The 25,421-nt window shown below is 42.2% G+C and overlaps 1 protein-coding gene and 1 long non-coding RNA gene across 4 annotated transcripts in view; both read left to right on the top strand.

Annotated features, from left to right (window-relative positions):
* Positions 1 to 11,768: 11,768 nt before the first annotated feature.
* Positions 11,769 to 17,397, top strand: LOC308457481. 2 transcript variants are annotated; one of them, XR_013976940.1, is made up of 3 exons: positions 11,769 to 11,839; positions 13,195 to 13,319; positions 16,402 to 17,397. It is a non-coding gene; the product is annotated as an uncharacterized lncRNA (long non-coding RNA). The 2 variants fall into 2 exon arrangements; XR_013976941.1 differs by having other exon boundaries at positions 16,312 to 17,397.
* A 1,149-nt stretch (positions 17,398 to 18,546) lies between these two features.
* The window catches only part of ZDHHC17 (zDHHC palmitoyltransferase 17), a 49,918-nt gene continuing 43,043 nt past the window's right edge, over positions 18,547 to 25,421 (top strand). For both annotated transcript variants that reach the window (XM_080971326.1, XM_080971325.1), the window contains exon 1: positions 18,547 to 18,688. In XM_080971326.1, coding sequence (XP_080827452.1) covers positions 18,626 to 18,688 — 63 coding nt within the window. In that variant the 5' untranslated portion in view covers positions 18,547 to 18,625. The remainder of the gene's footprint in view (positions 18,689 to 25,421) is intronic.

Genomic DNA, 25,421 nt, shown 5'->3' with positions numbered 1-25,421 from the left:
GTTCTGAGTGCTTCTGCTGAAATCTGTCGGCTGGCGAGTCCTGAGCACCCACGCAACACAGAGGTGATATTTGGAGCTTATATTTGTTGATTTTGTTTTTGCAACTTTTTCGGTTTATTTGTTTTTGTGACTGTGTGGAACCCAGTTCAGCTACGGTATTTTCAGAAGCACTCTTGCAATTTGATTGTGTGACTGTGCGGAAATGGATAAAAGCTGCAAAACCAAGAGACCCATTAACAGAACAACAAGTCCATGGGCTTGCAAGTGAGTAGTGATGATGTGGAGGAGTTAGTGAAGGACCACAAAACTGAGCTCACCACAGAAGAACATCAAAACATTCTGATGGAGCAGCAACAGACAGCAACTGAGGAAATATCTTCAGAGCAGGAGGAGAGCAGAAAAAGTGTATCTACTGCAATGATGAAAGAAATGCTTGCAAAATGGGCTGACATGCAAACTTTTGCTGAAAAATATCACCCTGATAAAGCTGCTGTAATTCATGCCACTTACACTTTCAATGAAAATGTTATGTCTCACTTTAGACAATTTTTAAAACATTGGAAAAGCAACTCTCAATTGAAATTTTTTTAGTGAGGAAAAGAATTAGCAGGTCTGAACCAGATGTCAGTGGTTTAAAAAAAGCAAGGGAAGTAACGGTAGAAGAAGAGTCACCGATTGTGATTCTGGAAGAGGACCCCGACCCCCCATCCAAACAACCAATCATCAGTGCAGGAAAGAAAAAATTACATTTTCATTTTTATCATGTACAATACCGTTTTATTTATTTTACGGTACAATACATTGTTTATTGCTTTCATTTTATGGATCACTGGTCTCGTTAGATAGTAAAATTCATGTTAAATTGCTGTTTTAGGGATTGTTTTTTATCGTCTGGAACGGATTAATCCATTTTGCATTACTTTCTTTGGGAAACGCACTTTGGTTGTTGGATGTTTTGGAAATTGAACGGACATCCGGAACGGATTTACTTCGAGAACCAAGGTACCACTGTACTGTTTTCTCAAGAGGGTGTGAGACAAGGATGGACTATTAGATGCACAAGTAGAAATTGCTAAATATATTCACTTGTGAGCTTTTAAAGGGCTTTTGAGAAAATAGTTGGGCAGGGCTCACTTTGTTGTTCTGTATGCCATTTAGATGTTGTTTATACTGTATCAGTTCAACCTAAGGAGAAAATTGGACAGCCCAGCAACCATTGATATTTGGAATTCATTCAGATCCTGTTCCTTAGGAGACACTACAAGCAAGTTTTAAAATAAATTGTACATAATATTTTGAAATTAAAAGGCTGTTAAAAATAGTTCCATGATGTTTAGCTTTGGCTAACCTATTTACATTAAGTAAGTTGTAGAGGAGTTGCTAACAAATATCTGCATGGGTGTTCTGCTCTCATCTAGTAGCTCAAGTGATGCAATGCTAATCTTCTAATTGAGAATAATAATGTTTATGAAACTTCATTAGAAACCTAAATACTTAACCATACTACTTAAGTGAAATTGATCAGAACAAAAGCAAGCAGGAAACCGGACAGAGCAATTCTCTTCTCACATTGCACCAGAACCAGACATACACTAAGCACAATGCCAGATGAGCAGCTCTTACATTCAATGCATGCTAAGACTGGGAGAGGAGGATGAAAACACGCAACCAGAAAATCAAACATTTCCACAGCCCACCAGTCAGGGACTGTTCCAGCAACATAGCCCACATGCAACACTGAAATGAACTCTTTACAGTGGGAATATGTCCCCAGTGTCATAACACACAGCAAGCAAATATTGCCAGAGCACCTACAATTCATCAACCCTAGTGGCAATGCCAACAATACTGCTTTCAATTCCAAAGCACCCTTACAAGCATTCCAGTCTTCTTCACGCTTCTCACAACCACAACTTTGGAGCAAAAGAGAATAAGAGAGGAATATCTCCCGTTGCACTGAATGCAATGATTTGGAATTGAATTTTTTTCTCCTGGGTCTGGGGCTAGTGTAAAGTCATACCTTTGAAGAGGGTGTGGCTGAAGACTGAACATTTGTGGGTCCCATGTAAGTGTATTCCTCCCTTGTGCCACTCGGTGTTGTGTATGCCAGGGGGTCCTGTGTTTCATTGTAATGCTTTTTGAACCTCTTTAGCTCCTGTGCTTTGCAAGCCTCAGAGCTCCAAGGCGAGGCCTTTTTTGCAGTCTCGTTTTATAGCACTAAATGACAGTTGTGTTTAAGAGGCCTGCTACTTCATCATGACACACTCATGACTCCATTTTCTGCCAGCTGAGTATTTCAGCTGTAATCCCTCAGCCAACAGATCTTCAGTACTGTATAAGATTGATTAACAAAAGTAGAAGGGACTGTTGCTGTGTTGGGCACATTCATTAATTCTATCACAAAGTAGATTCCATTCTCTTAACATTGCTGGCTTGAGTGGATTAAAAAACATGAGTCTTAGAGCAACTGTTAAAATAATTACTCATAATGAAGGAAGAGCAAAATTTAGTTCACATGACAATAAAGAAATCACATTAGACCTGAGTGGTGTGATTTCATCTCTTTATTTCATAAGCATGAGTTACACTTCTAACAAAAGCACAATATAATTAATTTATTTATAGTCCCTGGCAACACAGAACTGAGAACCCAAGAGCCTCAGCCTTTCAGATCCTGAAATGTCAAAATCTAATACATAGAATTTTTCAAAGTAGTTAGACTGTGTGGATGAGGATCAGTGGGAAGAAGACAACCAGCAGCCACAACTACTTAAAAATACAGCTGGAAACCACCCTATTAGTCAATCCATGAAACAAATAGACCTACACAATATAAATAACAGATTTCCTTAAAAGTGGGGGAAATGTGCTTTTGACTGGCGACAAATACATACATAATCCCCCTGTTCGCCTTTTCCACTGAAAAGGCTATGTGCTAAATTTGCCTGTTTGGGGAAGAGAACTCTCCTGTGGCTTTGAAAAACACAAGGCAAGCAGAATATAACAAGTGAGTTTTTGTCTCCACTTCATTTTTACACTAATAAAACCTATGCCTGTTCTAATTTTGGTTTGGTGTGGCTAATAAAGGCAGAGGGAAGGCCACTGGCTGCCCTCATTCCAGGAATATCCCAGTGGTGAGTGGACACAGCTTTTACAACCCAATTCTGTGTATGCCTACTCAGAAACAAGTTCCACTATGTTCAACTAGGCCTATTCCCAGATCAGTTTCATTGGATTGCAGCCATAGGAAAGGGAAAAAGGCCTTGAGTGCACAGTCTCCCTCGCTAAGACTTAATGCTTCCTTCCGTAAAGCTTTCGTAAAGCTCACTGAAGGAAAATACATTATTTAGGCACTTCCAATGTGGCAGTTAATATTTGCTAGCTAACCCTGAACTTTTACAAAATCCAGAATTAGCACTAATACAGCAGCATACCCTTTGATGTGGGACAACCACAGTCAAATCCCTTTAGATTCCATGACTAACTTGGCAATGTGTTGAAACGCTTTGTACTAATAAAACAGGGATGGTTGGACCCCAAACCATCATGAGGTCTAGTGACAAAGTAGAAAAAAATTGTAAATAAATACTTCTTGGGCTCAAGCTTCATTCTCTGTTGTGCTTTTGTGTTCTTTTATCTCCCTTGTTGTACTAATTTGCCACTATGAAAGTCCTGCTTACCTTTCTCCAGTCATGGATATTTAGTCTTACTGCATTGGAAGAAGCTCACTTCTGAATGTTTCTACTCGTCCTTGCCTTTCTTGATTCAGTAGAATTCCTTCGGGATATTTTATACACAAGAGGAAAAGACAAATTTCAAAAGTGAAGGCACTGAAAAGCTGAGATTGCTGGCTTCTCAGCTGTAACCAGGGAACATGGAGGCCATTTATTACTGTACTGTGTTTTTGATGAAGCAAGCACACAAATGAATCTTGGAACACTTCAGATATGAAGTGGTTAGTGACAGGAGTGGGGAAACTTTTTCAGCCCAAGGTTTTTATTACATTGTGGAGACTGCATGCCACAGATAGGCAGGGTCAGAAGCAAGAAGTGGGCAGAGTAACTCCTACCTTTGTGCAGAAGACTACATTCCAGTTATGCAAGTGTTAGCAGTTTCTATACACTCACTGCTCACGTGCACATCTTTCACCCAGGCAAGCAAGAAGCATTATTGCGGTTCAAGGACACCTTAGAGCCAGGCAAGAATACTTGAGAAGAATGTAGAGCAGATCTGAGATTCCTCAGCCCTTGTTTACTGGGACATGAGCTTTTATATACTCGAAGTCTACTGCATCAGATGTATGATGAAAATGGACATCTTTACACTGGGGGTGAGGGACCGTGAAGGATTGAACAAATTAAAAAGATGAGAATGAATGATAACATGAATGAAAAATTACTTCCTGGCTAAGAAGTAGCTCTATCTGAGCCATTTTTTAAAATTTCCATTTTGTATTCCGCAGGCAATCTCTTCTATCATCCCTGACAGAAGAATTGCTGAAGAAGAGAGGTAAATTAAGAAGCTCTACTGGGAAAGACTTCTGCCTAGGACAAAAATAATAATAGTACTTACTTTAACCACTGCCTTTTTCTGGACAAAAAAATTGGAAGAGGTTGGCAGCAGTGAGTTCTTGGGTCTGCCTTCATATACCGCATTTGTAAGGTAAAATGATTTTGCATGTACATGTGAAAATGGAAAGGATAAACATGACAAGCTTGTTTGAACTTGTGTATTATACAAATACACCTGCCAAAAGCCTCTGCTTGGGTGTCTGATTAGCTTACACCCATTGGCTTAAAACAGGTGTGTTTTAAGTAACTATCATTTGACTGAATCCAGTGTCTTTTCTCATAAACCTGATTTTATACGTACCTAGGTTGGTAAACAGCTTCATGCCATGGAGGAGAAGCATAGGTAAACCAACCCTCCATAAGCAGATAATGTCACCTGGGAGCTGGGCACTCATGTGAAAGACTGATTGCATGAAAGTCCTAATTGTGTGATTCTTCTCCCCACCTTACATTTATTGGAAAGGTCTCTTTTGAGAGAGGGGTGGAAAACTACATGAATAGGCTCTCTACATGGTCAGTGCTTGGAGCACCCAGGTTGCAAGTGATATTATTTGTGTGGGAGATTGGAGACACAACCATGCTATTTCTCCATCATAAAAAGCCAATTATTAGCTAAAGTATGTGTGAGCCAGGTTGCAGTCCTATGCACACCTGGGAGTATGCTCCAGTTAACACACTTTGGATAGCTACTTAAGCATCACCAAAGAAAAAGAGAGGTAATGCATCAAACCTCTCCCCCCAGCCAAAAATAGAGGACACAGATTTGCAAAATATCTGCATAGGCCAATGTATATGTATTGATGGAAATTTAGAAATAATGACTGTAATTTAAATAGAAATGCAACAACCTCACCACCATGGGGAAGACACCGAACAGATGACTGAATGCCTTATCAGTGTGTTGTCCAAGTGCTTAAGTGATGATGAGTAACGACAAGCCCCTTTTTAATGGTACTTTGTCTGTATACTGGACTCAGACTTGACAGTCCTTTAAACAGGGAACTATCATCTATGAACTAGGACATATGGCTACACTAGAATTACTTTTGACTCATTACTCACACAGGATGGTCCTGGAGCTTATGCTGCCAATCGGTTAGGCTTCCTTCAATCTATTTATAAGTGAATTGGAGGCTCTAAATAAGAATGGAGCATGGTCCCAGGTTGCATCTTTTCTGAGCTAGACTCTAGTTCTTGTTTTGACTTAAAACAGTGCTGGATTTAAAAGCTGTGGTTATGTTACCAGTATTTTTGATACAGAACACATACTCTCTGAAGTTTCCAGTTGACCTCTACAAGGCATTTAAAGAATTACTTCCAGAATAAATTAAGCCAGAATCATAGAGGATGGTATTCAACTAAGTTTTATTCAGAGCAGACCCACTGAAATTAATGAACATGAATTAGGTCCATTAATTTAAGTGAGTCTACTCTTGAGTAAAACTTAGTTGAATACCACCAACAATATTTACTGTAATGTCATTTAAGCATATTTGACTTAAATAATTTTTCTGGATTGCATCAAGGGTCAGCAGTCCTTACAGGGATCTAAATAATTATTTGATTTGGTATTATCACCATCCCACAATGTTTAGTTTTTTTCTCTTTTTCAAGATACTTTTAAAAGAGGGAAAGAAATGGTGTGAGGTTGTGATGATCTCAAGAGAGAAAGAGGGTTGGGTGGGTCTGGCCTCAACCTCCACTGGCTCCGTCCTTAGCCCTGCCAATAACTATCATATCTTCCCCAACCTATTTCCTCTTAGGGAAATGCAGACCTTAGTGGTAAGATTTCCCAACCCTTGTTTAAACTAACCTCAGTTTCAGAGTTCAACATAATGACAATCTGCAGTTAGTTTGAACCAGGAAGCAGATGTTTCCAACCTCCTTCGTGTCTCACCAAAGGAGATGAACATGGGGTTATGCTCAAGGCTCAGGCAGGTTCATTCCCAGATCACTCAACTATGGCTTAACATTATGTCTGAACCAGGCCAGAAAATAATGAACAGCACAGTTAGGGCCACACAGGGCATGGAGCTGCAAAATCTAGGTCATAGTGTTTTTCTGGACACTTCATTATGTTCCATTCTAGAGAATTCTAGAGAACATGACCTGATTCATGAATTAGGTCATGCCATAATCATTGGAACAGGAACTCGAGAAAGATTCTGTGTGAGCATGCCTTATGGAGAAGGCTTATGCAGGAACACAAATCTTTTGTTTTTGTTGACACGGAACCTTGATATTTCACCATTAAATACACAATATATCTCATTACAAGGGTCTTTTGTATGCTGGCTTGGTACTATACAAAAATTTCTGAAACAATTTCACATGGCTAAGAAAATGGATACAAATTCATCATTGTTTAGCTGTGTTTTGATTGAGTGATTAACCTCACCAGTAGATGCTAAATATCTAAATATCCTTGACCTTTAACATATCCTATCTTAGGTCTTTTTTCTGTTTGGCTGCTATAAACACAACCTCTTTTCATAATAAAAAAATTATTATAGAACATTGTTTTAATTCTATCTGCTTCTGAAAGCTGAATATAAGATTATTACATTGTTGTTGTTTTTTAAAAGGAGCTCCATGGCTCTCATCTGAATTGTATGATGGACATTATCTGATTTCAGCACAGTTATCATTTTTGACAATTCAGCAAGATAATTCTAGTTTTCCACTATCCAGTACCAAAAGGAGGTCCTTTCCTCCAAAACAATCTATTTTAGCTGTAGCTAAAACAAAACATTTTTTCTCACCAACATTTATCATGCCACATTCCCTGTTTCCCACATTTTGACTGTTTCCCCAGTCAAATATAGTCACCTCTACCTGCACAAAGACTTACCGGTACTTGCTCATAGCACATGACATTTCCATCATATTATATTTAGCTGTTGCAGCAGATTATTAATTTGAGAGCCTTGATGAGATGAATTGCTTGGCAGCAAAGACGCAGAGTACACCTGCTTCTCCTCCTGTTCCAACTGCTGGACTCCAGTATCTGTTTTTTAAAATCTGTTTTATCATAATTTAGCTGTGTTGGAATATGGGTTTGTGATGTTTTCATATATTACCGTATTTTTCGCCCTATAGGACGCACTTTTTCCCCTCCAAAAATGAAGGGGAAATGTGGGTGCGTCCTATGGGGCGAATACAGGCTTCAGGAAGCTCTGCACAACCCTCCGGAGCCCGGCGCCAAGCCGTGCCGGCCTCCAGAAGGTCGCGCAGAGCTGCCTGCCCCCTGGGCTCCGCGCAGCTCTGCGCGACCCTCCGGAGCCCGGCGCCAAGCCGCGCCGGCCTCCGGAAGGTCGCACAGAGTTGCCTGCGCTCCCGGGCTCCGCGCAGCTCTGCGCGACCCTCCGGATCCTGGCGCTAAGCCGCGCCGGCCTCCGGAGGGTCGCGCAGAGCTGCCTGCCCTCCCGGGCTCCACACAGGAAATTGAATGCAGATTTCCAAAAAATAGCAAGGAGAGACAAGAAGGCCTTCTTAAACGAGCAATGCAAAGAAATAGAGGAAAACAATAGAATGGGAAAAACCAGAGATCTGTTCAAGAAAATTGGAGATATGAAAGGAACATTTCGTACAAAGATTACCATAATAAAAGACAAAAGTGGAAAGGACCTAACAGAAGCAGAAGACATCAAGAAGAGGTGGCAAGAATACACAGAGGAATTATACCAGAAAGAAATGGATGTCTCGTACACCCCAGGTAGTGTGGTTCCTGACCTTGAGCCAGACATCCTGGAGAGTGAAGTCAAATGGGCCTTAGAAAGCACTGCTAATAACAAGGCCAGTGGAAGTGATGACATTCCAGCTGAACTATTTAAAATTTTAAACGATGATGCTGTCAAGGTGCTACACTCAATATGCCAGCAAATTTGGAAAACTCAGCAGTGGCCAGAGGATTGGAGAAGATCAATCTACATCCCAATCCCAAAGAAGGGCAGTGCCAAAGAATGCTCCAACTACCGCACAATTGCACTCATTTCACACGCTAGCAAGGTTATGCTTAAAATTCTACAAGGCAGGTTTAAGCAGTATGTGGACCGAGAACTCCCAGAAGTGCAAGCTGGATTTCGAAGGGGCAGAGGAACCAGAGACCAAATTGCAAACATGCGCTGGATTATGGAGAAAGCTAGAGAGTTCCAGAAAGACATCTACTTCTGCTTCATTGACTATGCAAAAGCCTTTGACTGTGTCGACCACAGCAAACTATGGCAAGTTCTTAAAGAAATGGGAGTGCCTGATCACCTCATCTGTCTCCTGAGAAATCTCTATGTGGGACAAGAAGCTACAGTTAGAACTGGATATGGAACAACTGATTGGTTCAAAATTGCGAAAGGAGTATGGCAAGGCTGTATATTGTCTCCCTGGTTATTTAACTTATATGCAGAATTCATCATGCGAAAGGCTGGACTGGATGAATCCCAAGCCGGAATTAAGATCGCCGGAAGAAATATCAACAACCTCAGATATGCAGATGACACAACCTTGATGGCAGAAAGTGAGGAGGAATTAAAGAACCTTTTAATGAGGGTGAAAGAGGAGAGCGCAAAATATGGTCTGAAACTCAACATCAAAAAAACGAAGATCATGGCCACTGGTCCCATCACCTCCTGGCAAATAGAAGGGGAAGAAATGGAGGCAGTGAGAGATTTTACTTTTTTGGGCTCCATGATCACTGCAGATGGTGACAGCAGTCACGAAATTAAAAGACGCCTGCTCCTTGGGAGAAAGGCGATGGCAAACCTAGACAGCATCTTAAAAAGCAGACACATCACCTTGCCAACAAAGGTCCGTATAGTTAAAGCCATGGTTTTCCCAGTAGTGATGTATGGGAGTGAGAGCTGGACCATCAAGAAGGCTGATCGCTGAAGAATTGATGCTTTTGAATTATGGTGCTGGAGGAGACTCTTGAGAGTCCCATGGACTGCAAGAAGATCAAACGTATCCATTCTTAAGGAAATCAGCCCTGAGTGCTCACTGGAAGGACAGATCGTGAAGTTGAGGCTCCAATACTTTGGCCACCTCATGAGAAGAGAAGACTCCCTGGAAAAGACCCTGATGTTGGGAAAGATGGAGGGCACAAGGAGAAGGGGATGACAGAGGACAAGATGGTTGGACAGTGTTCTTGAAGCTACAAACATGAGCCTGACCAAACTGCGGGAGGCAGTGGAAGACAGGAGTGCCTGGCGTGCTCTGGTCCATGGGGTCACAAAGAGTCAGACATGACTAAATGACTAAACAACAACAATAAAATAGAAATAAGAAGCAGCATTGGCCTGTGGGCATCAAAAGGTCTTCCAAGAGACACTGAAACTGTCAGTGATTCAGTTGACTATTATGTTTACATCACTACTGGAAAGAAAATTGTTTGAATTTTTTGCAGGCTGTCTCTAGTATGATGTTCTCTTGAGCATGCTTTCTATGTGTTATAAAGTAGCAGGGAAACCCAACCCAGATTTCAAGCAACTGTCACTATTCCAATTATCAGCGTGTTGCTTGCATCAGCATTCTGCTTCTTTTTTCACTACAGAGGGAAGGATATATTTGTTGTTGTTGCCCTCTGCATTTTGCATGTTTCAGCCAGGTGGAAGAATTAATCTTCTCTTTGCAGTTGGATGGAGATGATAACAAGCAGCCTCTGACAGTCTTTTTCACTTACAGCTCCCCCCCCCCCTTTGGGGGCATACTATCTGTAGTACTTGCTTACATAAACAAAATATTGCTAGGTACAGAAGGCGCATCTCTATTGATTCGGTGTTTTTAGTAGTGAGGTTTTCCCACACTATGCTCGATGCATTTCCAATATTGTTGGCACCAATGCCTGTCAGAATCTATAATAATTTCTACAAATATAATGGGCTATATTAGTAATTCCTGTTGTTCAGAAGAATGTTTTATTTTTCAGTTAGCCATGGAGTTTAACCAACTAAATTGTTTGGAACATTATCACTCCAACAAAAAGGAGAATCTCTAACCCATTTAAGTAGCTAGCAGCATCACTGCAATGAGACAGCTGGAATTTGAATCAGGGTTTGGAAAAACCCAATGCCCAATGGAGGAATGAAAACTGGAGTAAGAAGAGTGAAAAAAGGAGTAAGTGAGACCATTAAATTGTTCAACAGCACAGTCTATTCAGAAGTTCCATTGACTTCAATGGGATTTACTCCCAGGTAGGTTTCTACACACTATAGGATCACAGCCTAAGAGTGTAAAAATTGACCACAATTAGCTTATAGTATATGGCTTATTGAGTTGTAAGAGAGACTTAAAAAGTACTTGTGGTTTTGCTGTTATAAGAGCAAGCCAGTATGAGCCTTGGACTTGCACGCTGTTCCTTGTCCATCATGTGCAGGAGGAAGAGATCTAAAGCTAAAGATCTAAATGGTGGTTTGTTGAAGTCACAATTTGTTGACAAGTCAGGACAGCAACTTGATCCTGGTTCAGACTAGGACCAGTGTGACCTGTGTTTGGGGATGGGGGGAGATCTCTACTCAGCCATGAAGCTCGCTTCATCCAGTTCCTCATCCCTGCTATTGTCCAGAAGTTTCAGAGAGAAAGTATTTCTCTATTCCACAGTCCAGCAGGTGGCAGGCTATTCTCAGTAACATTGACAGACACAATGAAGGATTCTCTTAATAATTTATGGAGGGTATAATCTTTCCTTACATTGCTTTGAACCTTGAATCCATCTCCTTAAATATTCAAGAAGACATGCCAGGATTCTTGATGCATGCCAGATGGGTGGGGTATAAATAATAAATTATATTATTGTTGTTGTTATTTTTATTTTGGAAATGTCTGCCTTTCACACTTCACACATTTACTAAGAGGAGATGCTGGTGCAACACCTTTGTAACTGTGGCAAACACAATTGCTTGTGTGAAGCAAACCTCACTCCTTGCATTCACAGCTGTGATGGATTGTGACAAGCTTCCTTTACAAACACAGGATTTCCTTCAACAGAGAACAGGAAGAAATGGATATCGAAACATGGTGTTGCAAGTATAATCTTTAGATGGCAAACAGTAAACAGAGCCTTTATATATGTTCAACAGGAGATTGTACCCTGTCCAAAGAAAAATAACACCTGACATTTCATTTATTTAAATGAATTACCTAACAATGAGGCTTTGTGCCTGAATAGAGCATGGGCTGGACCACAGCACACACTGGCTAGCCCCTGCCTGTCATTGCCTGGAGCGGCTGCAGTGATGCTGGCCTAATTACCGGGAATGGAAAAGAAGCAGATCGTAAAGGTTGTAAAGTGACATTTTTTAAAAGAGTAAAAGGGATGCTCCTACCATTAGGCAGAATGAGACAGTTGCCTCAGGTAGCTGTTTCTGGGTGTCAAAAAGGATAGCAAATTGCTATCTGTAATATTATTATAAAAAAATCCTTCCAGTAGCACCTTTAAGACCAACTAAGTTAGTTCTTAAAGGTGCTACTGGAAGGATTTTTTTATTTTGACTATGGCAGACCAACACGGCTACCTATCTGTAACTGTAATATTATTGTTACAGACACTTTTCTGCCTCGGGTGCCAAAATTACTTGACCAGCTTTGGATACTGCACCTTGACTTGAGGTAGGTGGGCTTCATTGCTTGATGTGCCACAGGCAACAAATTGTCTTGTGCCAACTCTGTTGTCTTTATTTACTTATGTGCTACAAACTGGCCTTCTCTGAATATGGTAAGCTACTGAAATATATACAATTTAAGTTCTATAATCCACAATTTGCATTGGCAGCCAGTCAGCAATCAGGCTACATTCAAAGTATTGGGCTTGGTGTACAAAACTATACAACTTGAGACCAGAATACCTGAAAGATGCTCTCATCCCTTATACACTCAACTGATACTCAACTTGAGGGCAGTGGGATAGCTCAGTTGGTAAGAGCATGAGACTCATAATCTCAGGGTTGTGGGTTTGAGTCCCATGTTGGGCAAAAGATTCCTGTATTGCAAGGGCTTGAACAAGATGTCCTTCATGGTCCCTTCCAACTCTGCAGGATAGAGCATCTTCCAGATACCATCTTATTAAGAGGTCCATTCCACACAATATGGAATATACACAATATGGAAATCTGGCATCTACTCCTTGGAACTCTTCCATTACATAGCAGACTGGTGGTGTGGTGAGTGGTTTGGGCAAGGCAGCAGCACTGTGAATATGTCCCAGTGAGCAACTTAACTCTTAACAGAGGTGAACCAAAGCCTTCTGCCCCCAGGCCATCTCTTGGGCTCCACCCACTTTATGAGAACTGCAATCCTTAAGGGCCAACCCTAGATGGGCACTTCTGTGTCCCCCAACCTTCTACCTGCTCTGCTCTCTGTTCCATTGGACTAGTGTGGTAGGATGGGTGGTACTCTGTTCCTTCGGCCAGAGGAAAGTGACTGAGAGTCCTGGCTTTTTTGTTTTGTTTGTTTAATATTTTTGAACAATCCTTCAGTGGAGTTTAATGTATCTGCTATGTTTTATAAATGCTGTTAGCCACTTTGAGGACTCAAGTAAAAAAGCAGGCTATAACTCTCCTAAACAAACAAACAACCTTTTAAAATGACTTTCCATTTTAAAATAATCTTTCCATTTTCAATTTCATATTATTGATAGGAGTGATGCTCTGGAAACAGAAAGTTCTTGGTGCTACTTCTAAAAATGCCCTTGGTATACATTGTGGAAACCCTGATTTAAAATCTAAATTTGCCTGTACATCTTGACACCTGTAATCGTCACAAGTAAGTGAGAAAATATTGATTGCATGTATACTGTGTGTTAGCAAAGCATCCAGACACTAACAAAAACATTAAAAGTAAATACCTATCAGCCTTCCTATATAGACAGAAAATGTTTAGCCAGAGATGCAATATATTCATTTTTAATTTTAAGGACTCTTTTATAATTTTACAGCCTGTAGTACTCAGGTTATGAAGACAGTTTCCAATTCAAATAATGGAAATCACAGCTTTAAAATGCAGACATATGAGAAGGGAGCTTTCAGCTGTCATGACTTCAGCAACAGCTTTTACATATATTTGATAAGATCTGCTATGGAGGGTGCTGAAACAAAGCTAGCTGTTAGACAGATCTTCCTCCCATTGGATGAAAGAGATGGGTAAAAGGAGTTTAAAACATTATTCAAATCTCATAGGACTAGTATGGGGCTTGTCAGATACCATTTGGAGTGAAATTGACAAAGGAACTCCACCAAGAAAAAGACACAGATTCCACTTTCAAGATTTATAGTTTCTTAAATTTATATGCTTCCCAGACACATAAAATGCACTGAGTTGTTAACATAATCATAATAAGATTACAACTGAACACAACAGCTAAAATACAATGGCAACCGACATATTTAACATTGTTAAATGTTATTTACCATTGTTAAATAGGAGATCTCTAAAAACCTAACAGTGCAATCCTTTCTTCGAGTTACACTTACTAGAAGAGAACAGGATCGTGGTAAAAAAAATTTCTTGCTGGGTGCAACACAAAGATATAATGGGGTTGTAGATGTAGACTGCTGTTGCAATTCTTTTGTGTAGGCATTACATAATGCCAGCGTGACTGTAAACTCCACTGTTACGTTAGTGGTTCAACAGGAAAATCTGAAGATGGCTGGGGCTTGGTGGGGAAGGAACAAGCCTGGCTTTAAACCCTAGGCTTATTAAGAGGTTGATCCCATGCATTCCTCTCCACCTGGCATCATGTTACACCTTCAAACGGAAGTGGTGCAAGTTAAAACATTCCCTTGAAGTTAGCAGAGATCCCAAGACATCTGTACTGTCACCTCCTCCTTCCCATTCCCACAGTCACAATGCAAAGGAAGATGTTCTTAATTCTTCCTTGGAATCACCTACTTTAATTCAAGCCTGCAATGCAAAGAATCTCAAGCTGCATTCACAAAGGAAAAAATATTCCTTTGTGACTGACAGGTCCGTAGCACCACCAACCTATCAAAATGGCTCTTGTGGGTGGGATGGACAGATTCTGTTCCCCATCTTTGGCCTATTGGAAGTTTACAAGCAAGTCATGCCCAGCCTATCACCACCTCCTCACTCCTCACATAGCAGAGAATGGTCCAGCAGCTCAGAATTTCTTGAACGAGTAACATGCCAGTGGCTGTAGTGTCTGCATCCAGGTCTTTGATTGCTGATTGCCCCAAAAGGTGAAGATGCAGGGGGCTTTGGGTAGCTGCTGTGCATTCACCGAATCAATATGAATTATAGGGGAATGTTTACACTTAAGAGGCAGGGATGGTGAGGCTTTGCCTGCTGCCTTTGTTCACAAGTACAGTGGTACCTCAGGTTAAGAACTTAATTCATTCCGGAGGTCCGTTCTTAACCTGAAACTGTTCTTAACCTGAGGTACCACTTTAGCTAATGGGGCCTCCCACTGCCGCCGCGCGATTTCTGTTCTCATCCTGAAGCAAAGTTCTTAACCTGAGGTACTATTTCTGGTTTAGCGGAGTCTGTAACCTGAAGCATCTGTAACCCGAGGTACCACTGTAATCTATTGGCAAATCCAGTTGCCTACTTCTACTTAACAATTTTTTCAGTGTCATTATAGTTACAGGGGAAAAAAATTTTTTACACCTACAGCTTTGGCTTTCTCTCTTTCTCTCCTCCACCCCACCCCCTTGCTCTTACATTAGATTCAATGTGAGATAGGCAGCAAGTAATAAAGAGGTGGATCATCTGGGTTACTTTTTAAGCTCATAAGCATAATGCATTATAGCATAATACAAATTATGTAAGAGCTCACTCTTCACAAAATGTGGAGGAAAACAGCATAGAAAATGAGGAGGAAGGCCCCCCAAACTCCAATGCAATTAATGAAAAAGCACTGTGATTATTATTATTTCAAAAATGTGTTTTAGAGCACTTAGCTAATCAGCAGCTTAAACTGAACAAGTCGGTCAGAACAATGCAGCTCTCCATTACTTAATTCCATCATAGTCTTACTACACTAGAACAACATACTGTAAATGTGACAGTTCTGGTGGTCCTTGGGACACTGAACAAGTGCTGATCCCTGGAACTGTTGCTCTGTCCCAGAATGTCTTCTCACATCCCACCTGGTTTTACAAATCAAAATTGCAGCTGTAAAAACCTCCAGTCATTCAGTCAGCATAGAGGCTGTAAATATGGGTGCTCAGTCAGCATCCCACCACAGGCAGTACCTTGGATAAATGTTCAATTTGTCCTACAGGTGAGCTTGCAATATTAAGCTGCAGGTAAGGCAGATTCCCTATAGCCATGGCAGGGCAGAAAGCAAAGGCTTCCAACTTTTGGGGGGGCACAAAACTATTTAAAAAAAATAATTGTGAGGGATAGGCAGTCTTGGTAGATGCCGAGGGCAGTGTCTGAGAGTGTAATGGTGCCCATAGGTTCCATGTTGCGGGTCCCAGGCGCAAAATAAAAAGTACAAAATTGTACTGTCCTATTGGGCATCTCTGGGCAGTTGCATTTCTACTGCTGTCATCTTCCTTATACAAGTAGACACAGCCACAAAGTATATAGAACTCAAAAGCTATTCGGCATTAGGTATTGCAGCACACTCTAAATACCTCAGTTCATACCACTGATCACATTCAAGAGCTGTCCTGTAAGCAGTAAGCCTTACTATATTTAAGCAAGGCAGTTTTTTCTCCTGGCAGCTCAGACTCAGCATTTTTCTGGAACAGGCACGAAGAAGGGAAAATCTTTCTTTTTTTTTCCATTCCAGATTTCCCCCACATTTCTACGTAAGTAAATAATGAGGTAAAAGGGTCTACATAATGAAATCTGCTTCCCTGTCTACACTTATCTCCTTCAGAGACTCTGGATGGCTCCTTTCTTCACACAAAGACTGCAGTTCATTGGCACCCAGGTTCTTCCAGTTCCTCCTCCTCCTCCTGGAGTTTTCTGGACTCCACCTTGCCTCTCTGCCTTTTCTGAATTCAGCATCAATTTATTTGCCCACATCCAGCCCATCACCACTTCCAAACACTTAGTTGGAGTTAAGAAAGTGTCGGTGAACTGCACTGAAAAGGGTAGGATGCGCAAGTGGGACATATAAATCAGGATGAATTTGGGATAAATGTGCATTGCTGTATATCTGGCAAGCAAATCAGGATGAATGCTCAATAAACAGGTCATCTGGAGGAGTCCCAAGTTTTCATTAATAAATTTAAAGCATACTGGGCACCTAGAAGAAATTTTATCCAAGGACAGACACAAGTTTGTCATTAGAATTTTGCATCTTATCCAACATGTGAGACAGAGCCAAGGGTCAGCAAACTTTTTCAGCAGGGAGCCAGCCCACTATCCTTCAGACCTTGTGGGGGACCGGACTATATTGGGGGGGGGGGAATGAATGCATTCCTATGCCCCACAAATAACCCAGAGATGCATTTTAAATAAAAGCACACATTCTACTCATGTAAGAACACGCTTATTCCTGGACCGTCCACGGGCTGGATTTAGAAGGCAATTGGGCCACAGGAGCAGAGAGTACTCTAGGTCCTGTTTGCTGGTTTCCCACAGGCATCTGAGTGGCCACTGTGAGAACAGGATGCTAGAATTGAGATGCATAGGTCTGATTCAGCAGGCTCTTATTATGTTGTTATATGTTCTTAGGGAATCTTCCTGTAATCCTTCAGGTGCTGTTGGACTCCAGTCCCCATCAGCCGCAGCCAGCATGGTTGTAGATGATGGGTGTTCTAGCCCAACATCCAGAGAGCAACAGCTTAGCTTCCCTTGGTCTGTAGGGAGCAGCAACTCCCATGGCACTTGAAGCATATAACACAATGGTTGTGTGATGCATTGCACTCATATACCGTATTTTTTGCACCATAACACTCACTTTTTTACTCTTAAAAAGTAAGGGGAAATGTCTGTGCGTGTTATGGAGGGAATGCCTACTGGTGGCATGCCTACGGATTTTCCTCCTCTAAAAACTACGTGCGTGTTATGGTCGGGTGCATGTTATAGAGCGAAAAATACGGTATGTGACAAGTGTTTTCTTTTCCCCTATGTCTTGAATCTGAGGCAGAGTTTCTCTTGTGCACTAGAAATGGCCTGGCTATCCTCCTGACAGAAGCATTTATGGGCAAAAGCCTATTCAGGAACACAGCTGTGTATGAGGACAGAAGACAAGGCAATGAAATGTTCCAGATCTGGTTTGTCCAGTGAATAAACTACCAGTAGGCTATAGAAGCAGGGGAGTTTTACATAAAGGATTTTGCCTAGCCCTAGGTCGGGGGGGGGGGGAGGCAGAAAAAGAAGGCAGCTGGGGGCAAAGCCTTACAGCGCTAAGTCTAGAGGTGGCCCACAGAGAACGTGCCAGATGCAGAAAAGAAGGCAAAAGAGGCAGAGCAGGTCTGCATATTACAGCTGCCAAGTGAGACTGCCAAGTAAATGGAACTGTGAGTAGAGGTTTTAATGGAAGGAGTGGGTCTCATCTGATATCGGGATAACACTTATTAACGTGATCGTGATTGACTGTAACAGCACTTGTGTCAGTAGTCACTGACACTGAAATGCACACATTCTTTAAATACAGAATTAAAACGTAAGGCCGGACATTTTCAAACACCTTAAAAAGTGCAAAAACTTCCTGTTGGGTCAACAGCATGATGGAAGCCCCGACTCTTTGCTGCCACTGACATGGCTTGACTCGCTTGCATGACCTGTGCGTGGGACATCCTGGCTTCGCGGGTACCGGCCCACGCAAGGTACTTTTCTGAAGTCTACCTTTTCCCCCTCTACTTATGGGCCTCTGTCATATGCTTTGGCGGCCTCCCCCCCCCCCCCCAATCTAAGGCCCTATCTGGAATCCGCGCGCAGCAAAAGCACAGGCGTGAGCGGCGGGGCCCAGCGGCTACTACTGGAGAGCGTTCGCTTCCTCTCTCGCGCCTCGGCTCTCCCCGTCTGGCGGCCCATCCGCTCTCCCTCTCGCGCCCCCCCCCCTTCCACCGGCGCAGAGCGCGAGAGAGCAGGAGCGAGGTCGCGAGGGAGCGCGTTACCCGGCATGCAGCGGGAGGCGCGTTCGCACCAAGATGGCGGCGCCTCTGGAGGAGTACGAGAAAGAAGCGGGCTGCGTCCCTATCCTGCACCCTGAGGTGAGGCCCTGCTGGCTTTAAGGCCTCCCTCGCAACCCCGTCAGCCTGGAGAAGAAGCTGGGTGGCGGCGAGAGGGAGGAGGAGGAGCGGAAAGTGGCGGCGGCAGCGGAGGCCTCCGCCCTCCTCTTGGCACTCCTTTCCCAGGCGGGGGCGGAGGTTGGCCCGGAGGCGCGGGCAGGATTGTCTGGGAGGGAGAAGCGGCGGCGGCGGCGGGTGCGCCTTGGCGGGGCTGCGGGGAGGGGAAGGGAACAGGCTGGGCAGGCAAGCTCCCCAGTGCCCGCAGGGGTGGGTAGGTAGAGGACGAGGCTTTGCCCTGTCCCCCTCGTTAATTCTGATTCCCTCACAAGGATATTTGGGGTGGAAACTGGATGGGGAGGGGGTGTCCTCCTGGACAATCCGTACCCAATGAACCGCTTTCCCTTAATCACACATAAAGGAGCGAGGAACTGCAGGTGGCTTGAGTCTACTTGAAAAAAGAAGAAAAAAAATGGGGGGGTCCTGAGACTCAAAAACCTCAAGAGAGAAGTATCACACTCCTCTAGTTAAACGCTGAAAAAGGCTTTTGAACCTGCTAATGGCCCAAGCGCGCAATTGCACAATTTAGGGGCCCGCAGGGCAGCTTTCTGGTTTGGCTGTTCTCTGCCTGTTTGGGTAAAAGGATTCAGAGCTAGATTTAAACAAGAGCGATACACTTTCTGGTCTTGTGAGGTCATTGATCTCCTTTCCCCCTTTTCGCTGTAGAGTTTGGGGCCTATTGTGGCTTACAGCTTGATCCTATAAATTAGGGGAACAAAGAGTGTGGTAGCTCTCTGAAGATGGGCATATTTATTATGGGATAAACTTTTGTTAATTTTGTACGGGCGTAATGTATTTGTTGGTTTTTAGGACATAATACATGGTGAGTGTTTTAAAAGAGGCCCCATGGAACATGTGTACTCTGTATCCACGGTGCCTCTTTTAAAGGACTCACCCTGTGTATTTGTTAGTTTTTAAAGGTGTTGCAAAGTTATGTTTTTCTCTCTGACAGATTAACAGAGTTTCTGGAAGTTGCATTAGTTACAAACTAATTAGTTACAGACTTACAAAGAATAGACTTCTTTGTAAGATTTACTGGCTTCCAGGCAATCAGTTGCTGGGAAACACCAATTTCTTTTCTACTCTCATAAGCGTGACTATCAGGAAGATGACTGCAGTGGTGTTATGGGCACCTAATGAATAGTGCTCTATGTTGTCATTAATAGGTGCCTTAGTTGTTTCTCAGTTACCTGCCAGTGTACTTAAAAATGCCAGTGCACTTAAAAACAAAAAAATTCCAACTGTTTCTCTGTCCATTGTGCTTACCTTTCTTTTGAAGATTTATAAGTCTTCTACATTTTAAAAATCCAGCCTTTCCTGCCCCAGAAAGACAAGTCGTCCAGTATAGCAGGGACATATTATATTTTGCTGTTTAGATGCTGGTGGTAGCAGTAGCAGAGATAACCTGTGCCAAGAAAATCCTTTGGTAGTCATCTTATTTTGAAACGTTAACTTGTCAATATTCTAGTACTCAAAATCTAATTTTATAGGGCTGCAGCCCTACAAGAAATGGTCTTGAAGGCCATTTTTGTAGTTTTATAGCTGCTTCCTGCATAGTATAATGAAGGACATGCTTTGGTTAATTATGAAATATTATGTCATTAAAAGGTGTGCCAAATATCGGGGGGTGTTTGGGTTTGTTTTTTTACTGAGCAGATGGTATTTTTCTTAGTCAACTTATTGAGGATTTGTCTAAGACTGTATCTTAAATTTGATAATCCTTTTCCTTCCATTTGATTTCATCAGTGAAAATAATGTAATTGAAGGTATACGATAAAATATTTATGGTAAAAACAAGTAAAATAGTAACAAGACATGGCTAAGAAAATGCCATGCACTTGGGAGTATTTTACATAGCAATCCTATACTCCATTTGGGGAGGGGAGCTGGGGAGATCACCACTGTGCTAGTGTAATTACCACCATAGTCTGTGTATAGTCAGCCCTGGAAGCAGGTGGGTGAAAAACAATCAGAAAATTTAAAAATGGCATATAAATAGCAGATATGTGCCCAGCACCTCTAGAAACATCAGCACAACCCACTAGTTGGGAACTTTGCCAGTGAGAGTGCCAACATGAAAATGAGCCAATGAACTGTGTTGGATGTTAGCTTGTTTCAGACAAAGAGTTAACATTAATCACTGTTCGTTAGTTTGTACACTACAACAAACTGTGGTTAAATAAAAAAAGAAGCAAAAGCTTCCAAACTTGATGCAGCTATACCAGAGGAAGAATGGGAATGATGGAACATGTAAGCACATAAGAAGACTCTGCTGGATCAGGCCAATGGCCCATCTAGTTCAGTATCCTGTTCTCATAGTGACTGCCTGTGGGAAACCTGCAATCAGGATTCAAGTACAAGAGCACTCTCCCCTTTTGTGGTTTCCAGCAGCTGATATTCAGAAGCATTGCTGCCTTGAGTCTAAGGCTCACTGCAGCTCATTGCCATGATGCTAAACTGTGGTTTAGCATGATCCCCGAACACATTCACTGAATGTCAAAAAAGAAAAGGGGAAAAAGAAGACAATTTTTGATCATTGTATCTGGGCCTGTGTTCTCAGCGATGTCCATGCATGGTGTAGTTAAGTATCTACAATTAATGAAAGCCATAATACTTTTTCTGTGTAGTTATTTTCATGCTCCACTACAAGTAGTCTTTTGTTGAGAAAGCCACATATGATACATTTAAAGGCTATCCGGCCATTGAATGTTGATTAACCTTTTAATGATAGCTAAATCATTTTAATGATGGATATATAATAAGGAAATGTTAAAGGGAAACTAAGATAATGGGGAAGCAGGTGGAGAGAGGAGGGGCTGGATCTAAACATTCTCAATTCCTGGTCTTTTTTAGATCAAACTAAAACTTAACAGAGATGTCAGAACTGGAAGACTGATGGTTGATTTAAGTAGTCTTCTTATAGTGTGTGGTTCTACGTGTGTGTGGTTCTAAGTTGAGACTGATCAAGAGTGTGATTGAGTTCATGAGATGTTTAACATTCTAGATTGCTGCTGTAAGTTAAAGTGTATATCCTCAGCTTTTTCCAAAACATGGTTTCTTAAGGTATTTTCTTTATGTAGGAGAGATGCTACTGGTGGCCACCCAAGAAAAGTTGAATGTTGAAAGATTCAGCACAAACAAAAGAAAATACTTTTTCACTCTGCACATAGTTTACTTCTAGATCTTGCTCCCCAAAGATTAAGTGATGGCCATCAACTTTAATGGATTTAATAAAGAATTAGACAAATTCATGGTGGATTGATCTATTAATAACTGTTAGTCATGATGGCTGTGTTCTACCTCCACAGTCAGGGGCACTGTACCTGATGCCATTTGCTGGGCATCACAAGTGGGGAGAGTACTTCTCCACTTGGGTCTTGCTTGCAGGCTTCCCATAGTTGGCCTCTGTAAAAACAGAGTGTTGGACTGGTTAGGTGTTTGATTTGATCCAGCAGGGCTCTTTCATTGCTTTTTCTGGTATGAGACCTGGCAGAGGCAGATAAGAATATTTTGTTCCAGTCTCACAACTTCAGAGGTAATTATAGAGATGGAGCATATGGTCTGTAGACACAGAGATGGTGTGAGACTGCCAAGTAAATGGAACTGTGAGTAGAGGTTTTAATGGAAGGAGTGGGTCTCAGCTGATATCAGCATAACACTTTTTATTAACCTCCAGGTGGTACGTGATCAAGATTGACTGTAGTAGCACTTGTTTCAGTAGTAACTGACACAAAATAAATGCACACATTCTTAAATGCAGAATTAAAACGTAAGTCTGGACATTTTTAAACACCCTAAAAAGTGCAAAATTGAGTGACTCTTACTTTTGGGTCAGTAACATGGAAGCCCTAACTCTGTGCTGTGAATGAATGGTGATTAGCTAGAATGTAAAAGTCCCACACCATTAATTAATTCTTGACATTAAACATCACAAGAGCCTTGAGTGTGCAGGTATATTTTTAAGAAATACAGAAATTTCCTTAGCATTTTGTGCTTATTGGAGCTCCATAAAGAAGTAATTCAATAGGAAGTGGGCAGCTATGGCGGACACTAGTTGTCACTAAACAAGATTGTGACACAACAAAGAGGGCCTCTGAGATCCATACATGCCTCGATGTTTTTGGGTGTGCGTGGAGTGTACTGAGAGCCAGTGTGGTGTAGTGGTTTAGAGCGATAGACTCGTAATATAGGGAACTGGGTTCGTGTCTCCGCTCCTCCACATGCAGCTGCTGGGGGACCTTGGGCCAGTCACACTTCTTTGAAGTCTCTCAGCCCCACTCACCTCACAGAGTGTTTGTTGTGGGGGAGGAAGGGAAAGGAGAATGTTAGCTGCTTTGAGACTCCTTCGGGTAGTGCTAAAGCGGGATATCAAATCCAAACTCTTCTTCTCTTCTTCCTAGTATCTCCTTTGCAAATGGGCTCCATCACCTAGCCCCCACCCCCAAGCCAGGTCACCTGTGGTCTGAAACAGCTAGGATTTTGCTGGGCGCAGCGTTAAGTCTTAAAGGGATTACAACTTGCACAAGAACAAAGAAACATGGCAGCAGTACCGCCAAGCGGCTCCCTTGTGGCAAGCCACGACTGCTGCCAAAGGCGTGTGGGTTCCACTTCTAGCCACAGCTCCTGTGGAAGTGCTGATTATGGGGAAGACATCCCTCACCATCCAGGTGTCCCCAAGTCTGACCCTGGGCACTGGTGGGCCAGCTTCTTCTTTGGAAAGACGACCCACCCAGTCATGACAACTGTGTTGGAATCCCTAGAGAACCCAGGAACTTTAAAGATGGCGAACTACATGATTACATGTGACCTGGCTCAGGATGTGATGTGGAAGTGCTACGCCAGTGAGCCCAGCAAACCGAATACAGTTTCCACTGCATGAGGAGACTGACACTCCCTGGCCAGAAGCTTCTGACTTGAGCACTAGGAAGCAGAACCCATTTTCCACTCCCCCTTCCTGTAGAGTAGAGCAAACTGCTTTGAGTACTTCTTAGACATAGGTTTTTATAGAAGCAAAAATGGCAACAAAAGGGGGGGGGAGAAATCTTCTCTACCATCCTTTTCTACAACTTTGTTTTTTGTCAATGCAGCTGCATCTTCTCCCATCTCTCCCCACCCAACAAAGCCTTATTAACACTTAATTCTTGTTTTGTACTTGTCTGATGGAAACTAATAAATCCTGAGCAGCCTTCTAAAAAAATAAAGAAAGTCTCTGCAGTTGAGCACAGTGCTTAAGCAGGGTAGTAGGGCTCCTGCAGGTATTTTTCAGAGCTTTGTAGGTTAAAACCAAAACCTTGAAGTTGACCCAGTAGTTTATTGACAGTCACTGCGACTCCTTAATGAGTGGTACAGTAAGTGCACAGTAGGATGCTCCACCAAGTAACCTCACTGCAGCATCCTGCACCAACTGCAGCTTCCAAACCAACCTCAAAGGGAATTTTGCATTGAGGGCATTATAGTAATCCAGTCTAGAAGTTACCAGTGCATAGGTCACAGAAGCCAGGCTGTCCTGGTCCAAGACTTGGAGCATTTGATATATCAGCCAAATCCAGTAGAAGGCACTCCTAGTCACCATAGCCACCTAGACTCCTATGAACAAAGAAGGGTCACGGTGTACTCTCAAATGGCATATACAGTCCTTTGCAGGGAGTGCAACTCCATCTAAAATAGGTTGGTTTCATCACCCAGCTCCTGGATTGGAATCCACCCCCCCATAGTCTTGCCAGGATCGAGTCCATTTCTGCATCTGGACCCTGGTTTAGGCCTCACCTGAGATACGACGGAACTGAGTATCATTAGCACATATGATATTCATACTGTTTTGTTATACACACAATTTCAAACATGGTTCATGAGATACTAAGTAGTCTTGATAAACACCTGTATTTATTTAACAAATGTGACTAAGATCCTCTGTCTAAACTTGGTAGCTCCAGCCCATGTCTGCAGTGTAAGAACTATCCCTGCAAGGTATTGTTTAATTCCGTTAAGAGTTACTGTGCCTCATCTCTAGTGTATATTTTCTGAAGCAGAAATTAAGAGTTGGCTTGTAAGACATTCATTAGCCTATGTGCACAAAACATTGGTGCATGCCATAAAGTTTTTCAGTGGTCTCCTTTCCATTGTTCCCTGCTGGACAGTTGCTTTTATGTCAAAATAGGCTGCACTGATTTAAAGAAAATGTGATGAATGCTAGAATGGCAGTCAGGTTTTCTATTGCAACGAAAACAACAGAGGGTTGGATCCAAAGCTGTTCCTGTGTGTTGAACTAGAAAAGTGAAACTAAAACCCAAATAGGTTTTTCCATGTGTGCAGGCTGCTGCTCAAGTGGAATCAAAAGAATTGCTGGATAATTTACCTGCATGAATGTACCAGGAACTCTTTGTGTGCAAATGGCTGTGAAACAGCACTAGCAGCTGTTCTAATTCTTCACATAGCTCTTTGTGTTTAACACAGGGTTTCCTGTGGCGTATTAGAGACTGTCGGATACTGCTTGTAATTTTGTGTGGTGTATGTAGAGATGGAAGAACCCTGCTGTTTTATCCACATGTCTCTTCCATGTTCCCCAACTTCCTTTTCTAGTTGTGTAGCTGCTTCATAACTTTTCCCGCTTTCCAACCCCACTGCCTCCCATTTCTGAAGACCTACAGTAGAGACTGGG

The sequence above is a fragment of the Podarcis pityusensis genome (genome assembly GCF_964106645.2).
Source record: "Podarcis pityusensis genome assembly, chromosome: 10".
Classification (NCBI taxonomy): domain Eukaryota; kingdom Metazoa; phylum Chordata; class Lepidosauria; order Squamata; family Lacertidae; genus Podarcis; species Podarcis pityusensis.
Note: the sequence above shows the minus strand (reverse complement) of the source record. Positions and strands in the feature narration are given on the sequence as shown.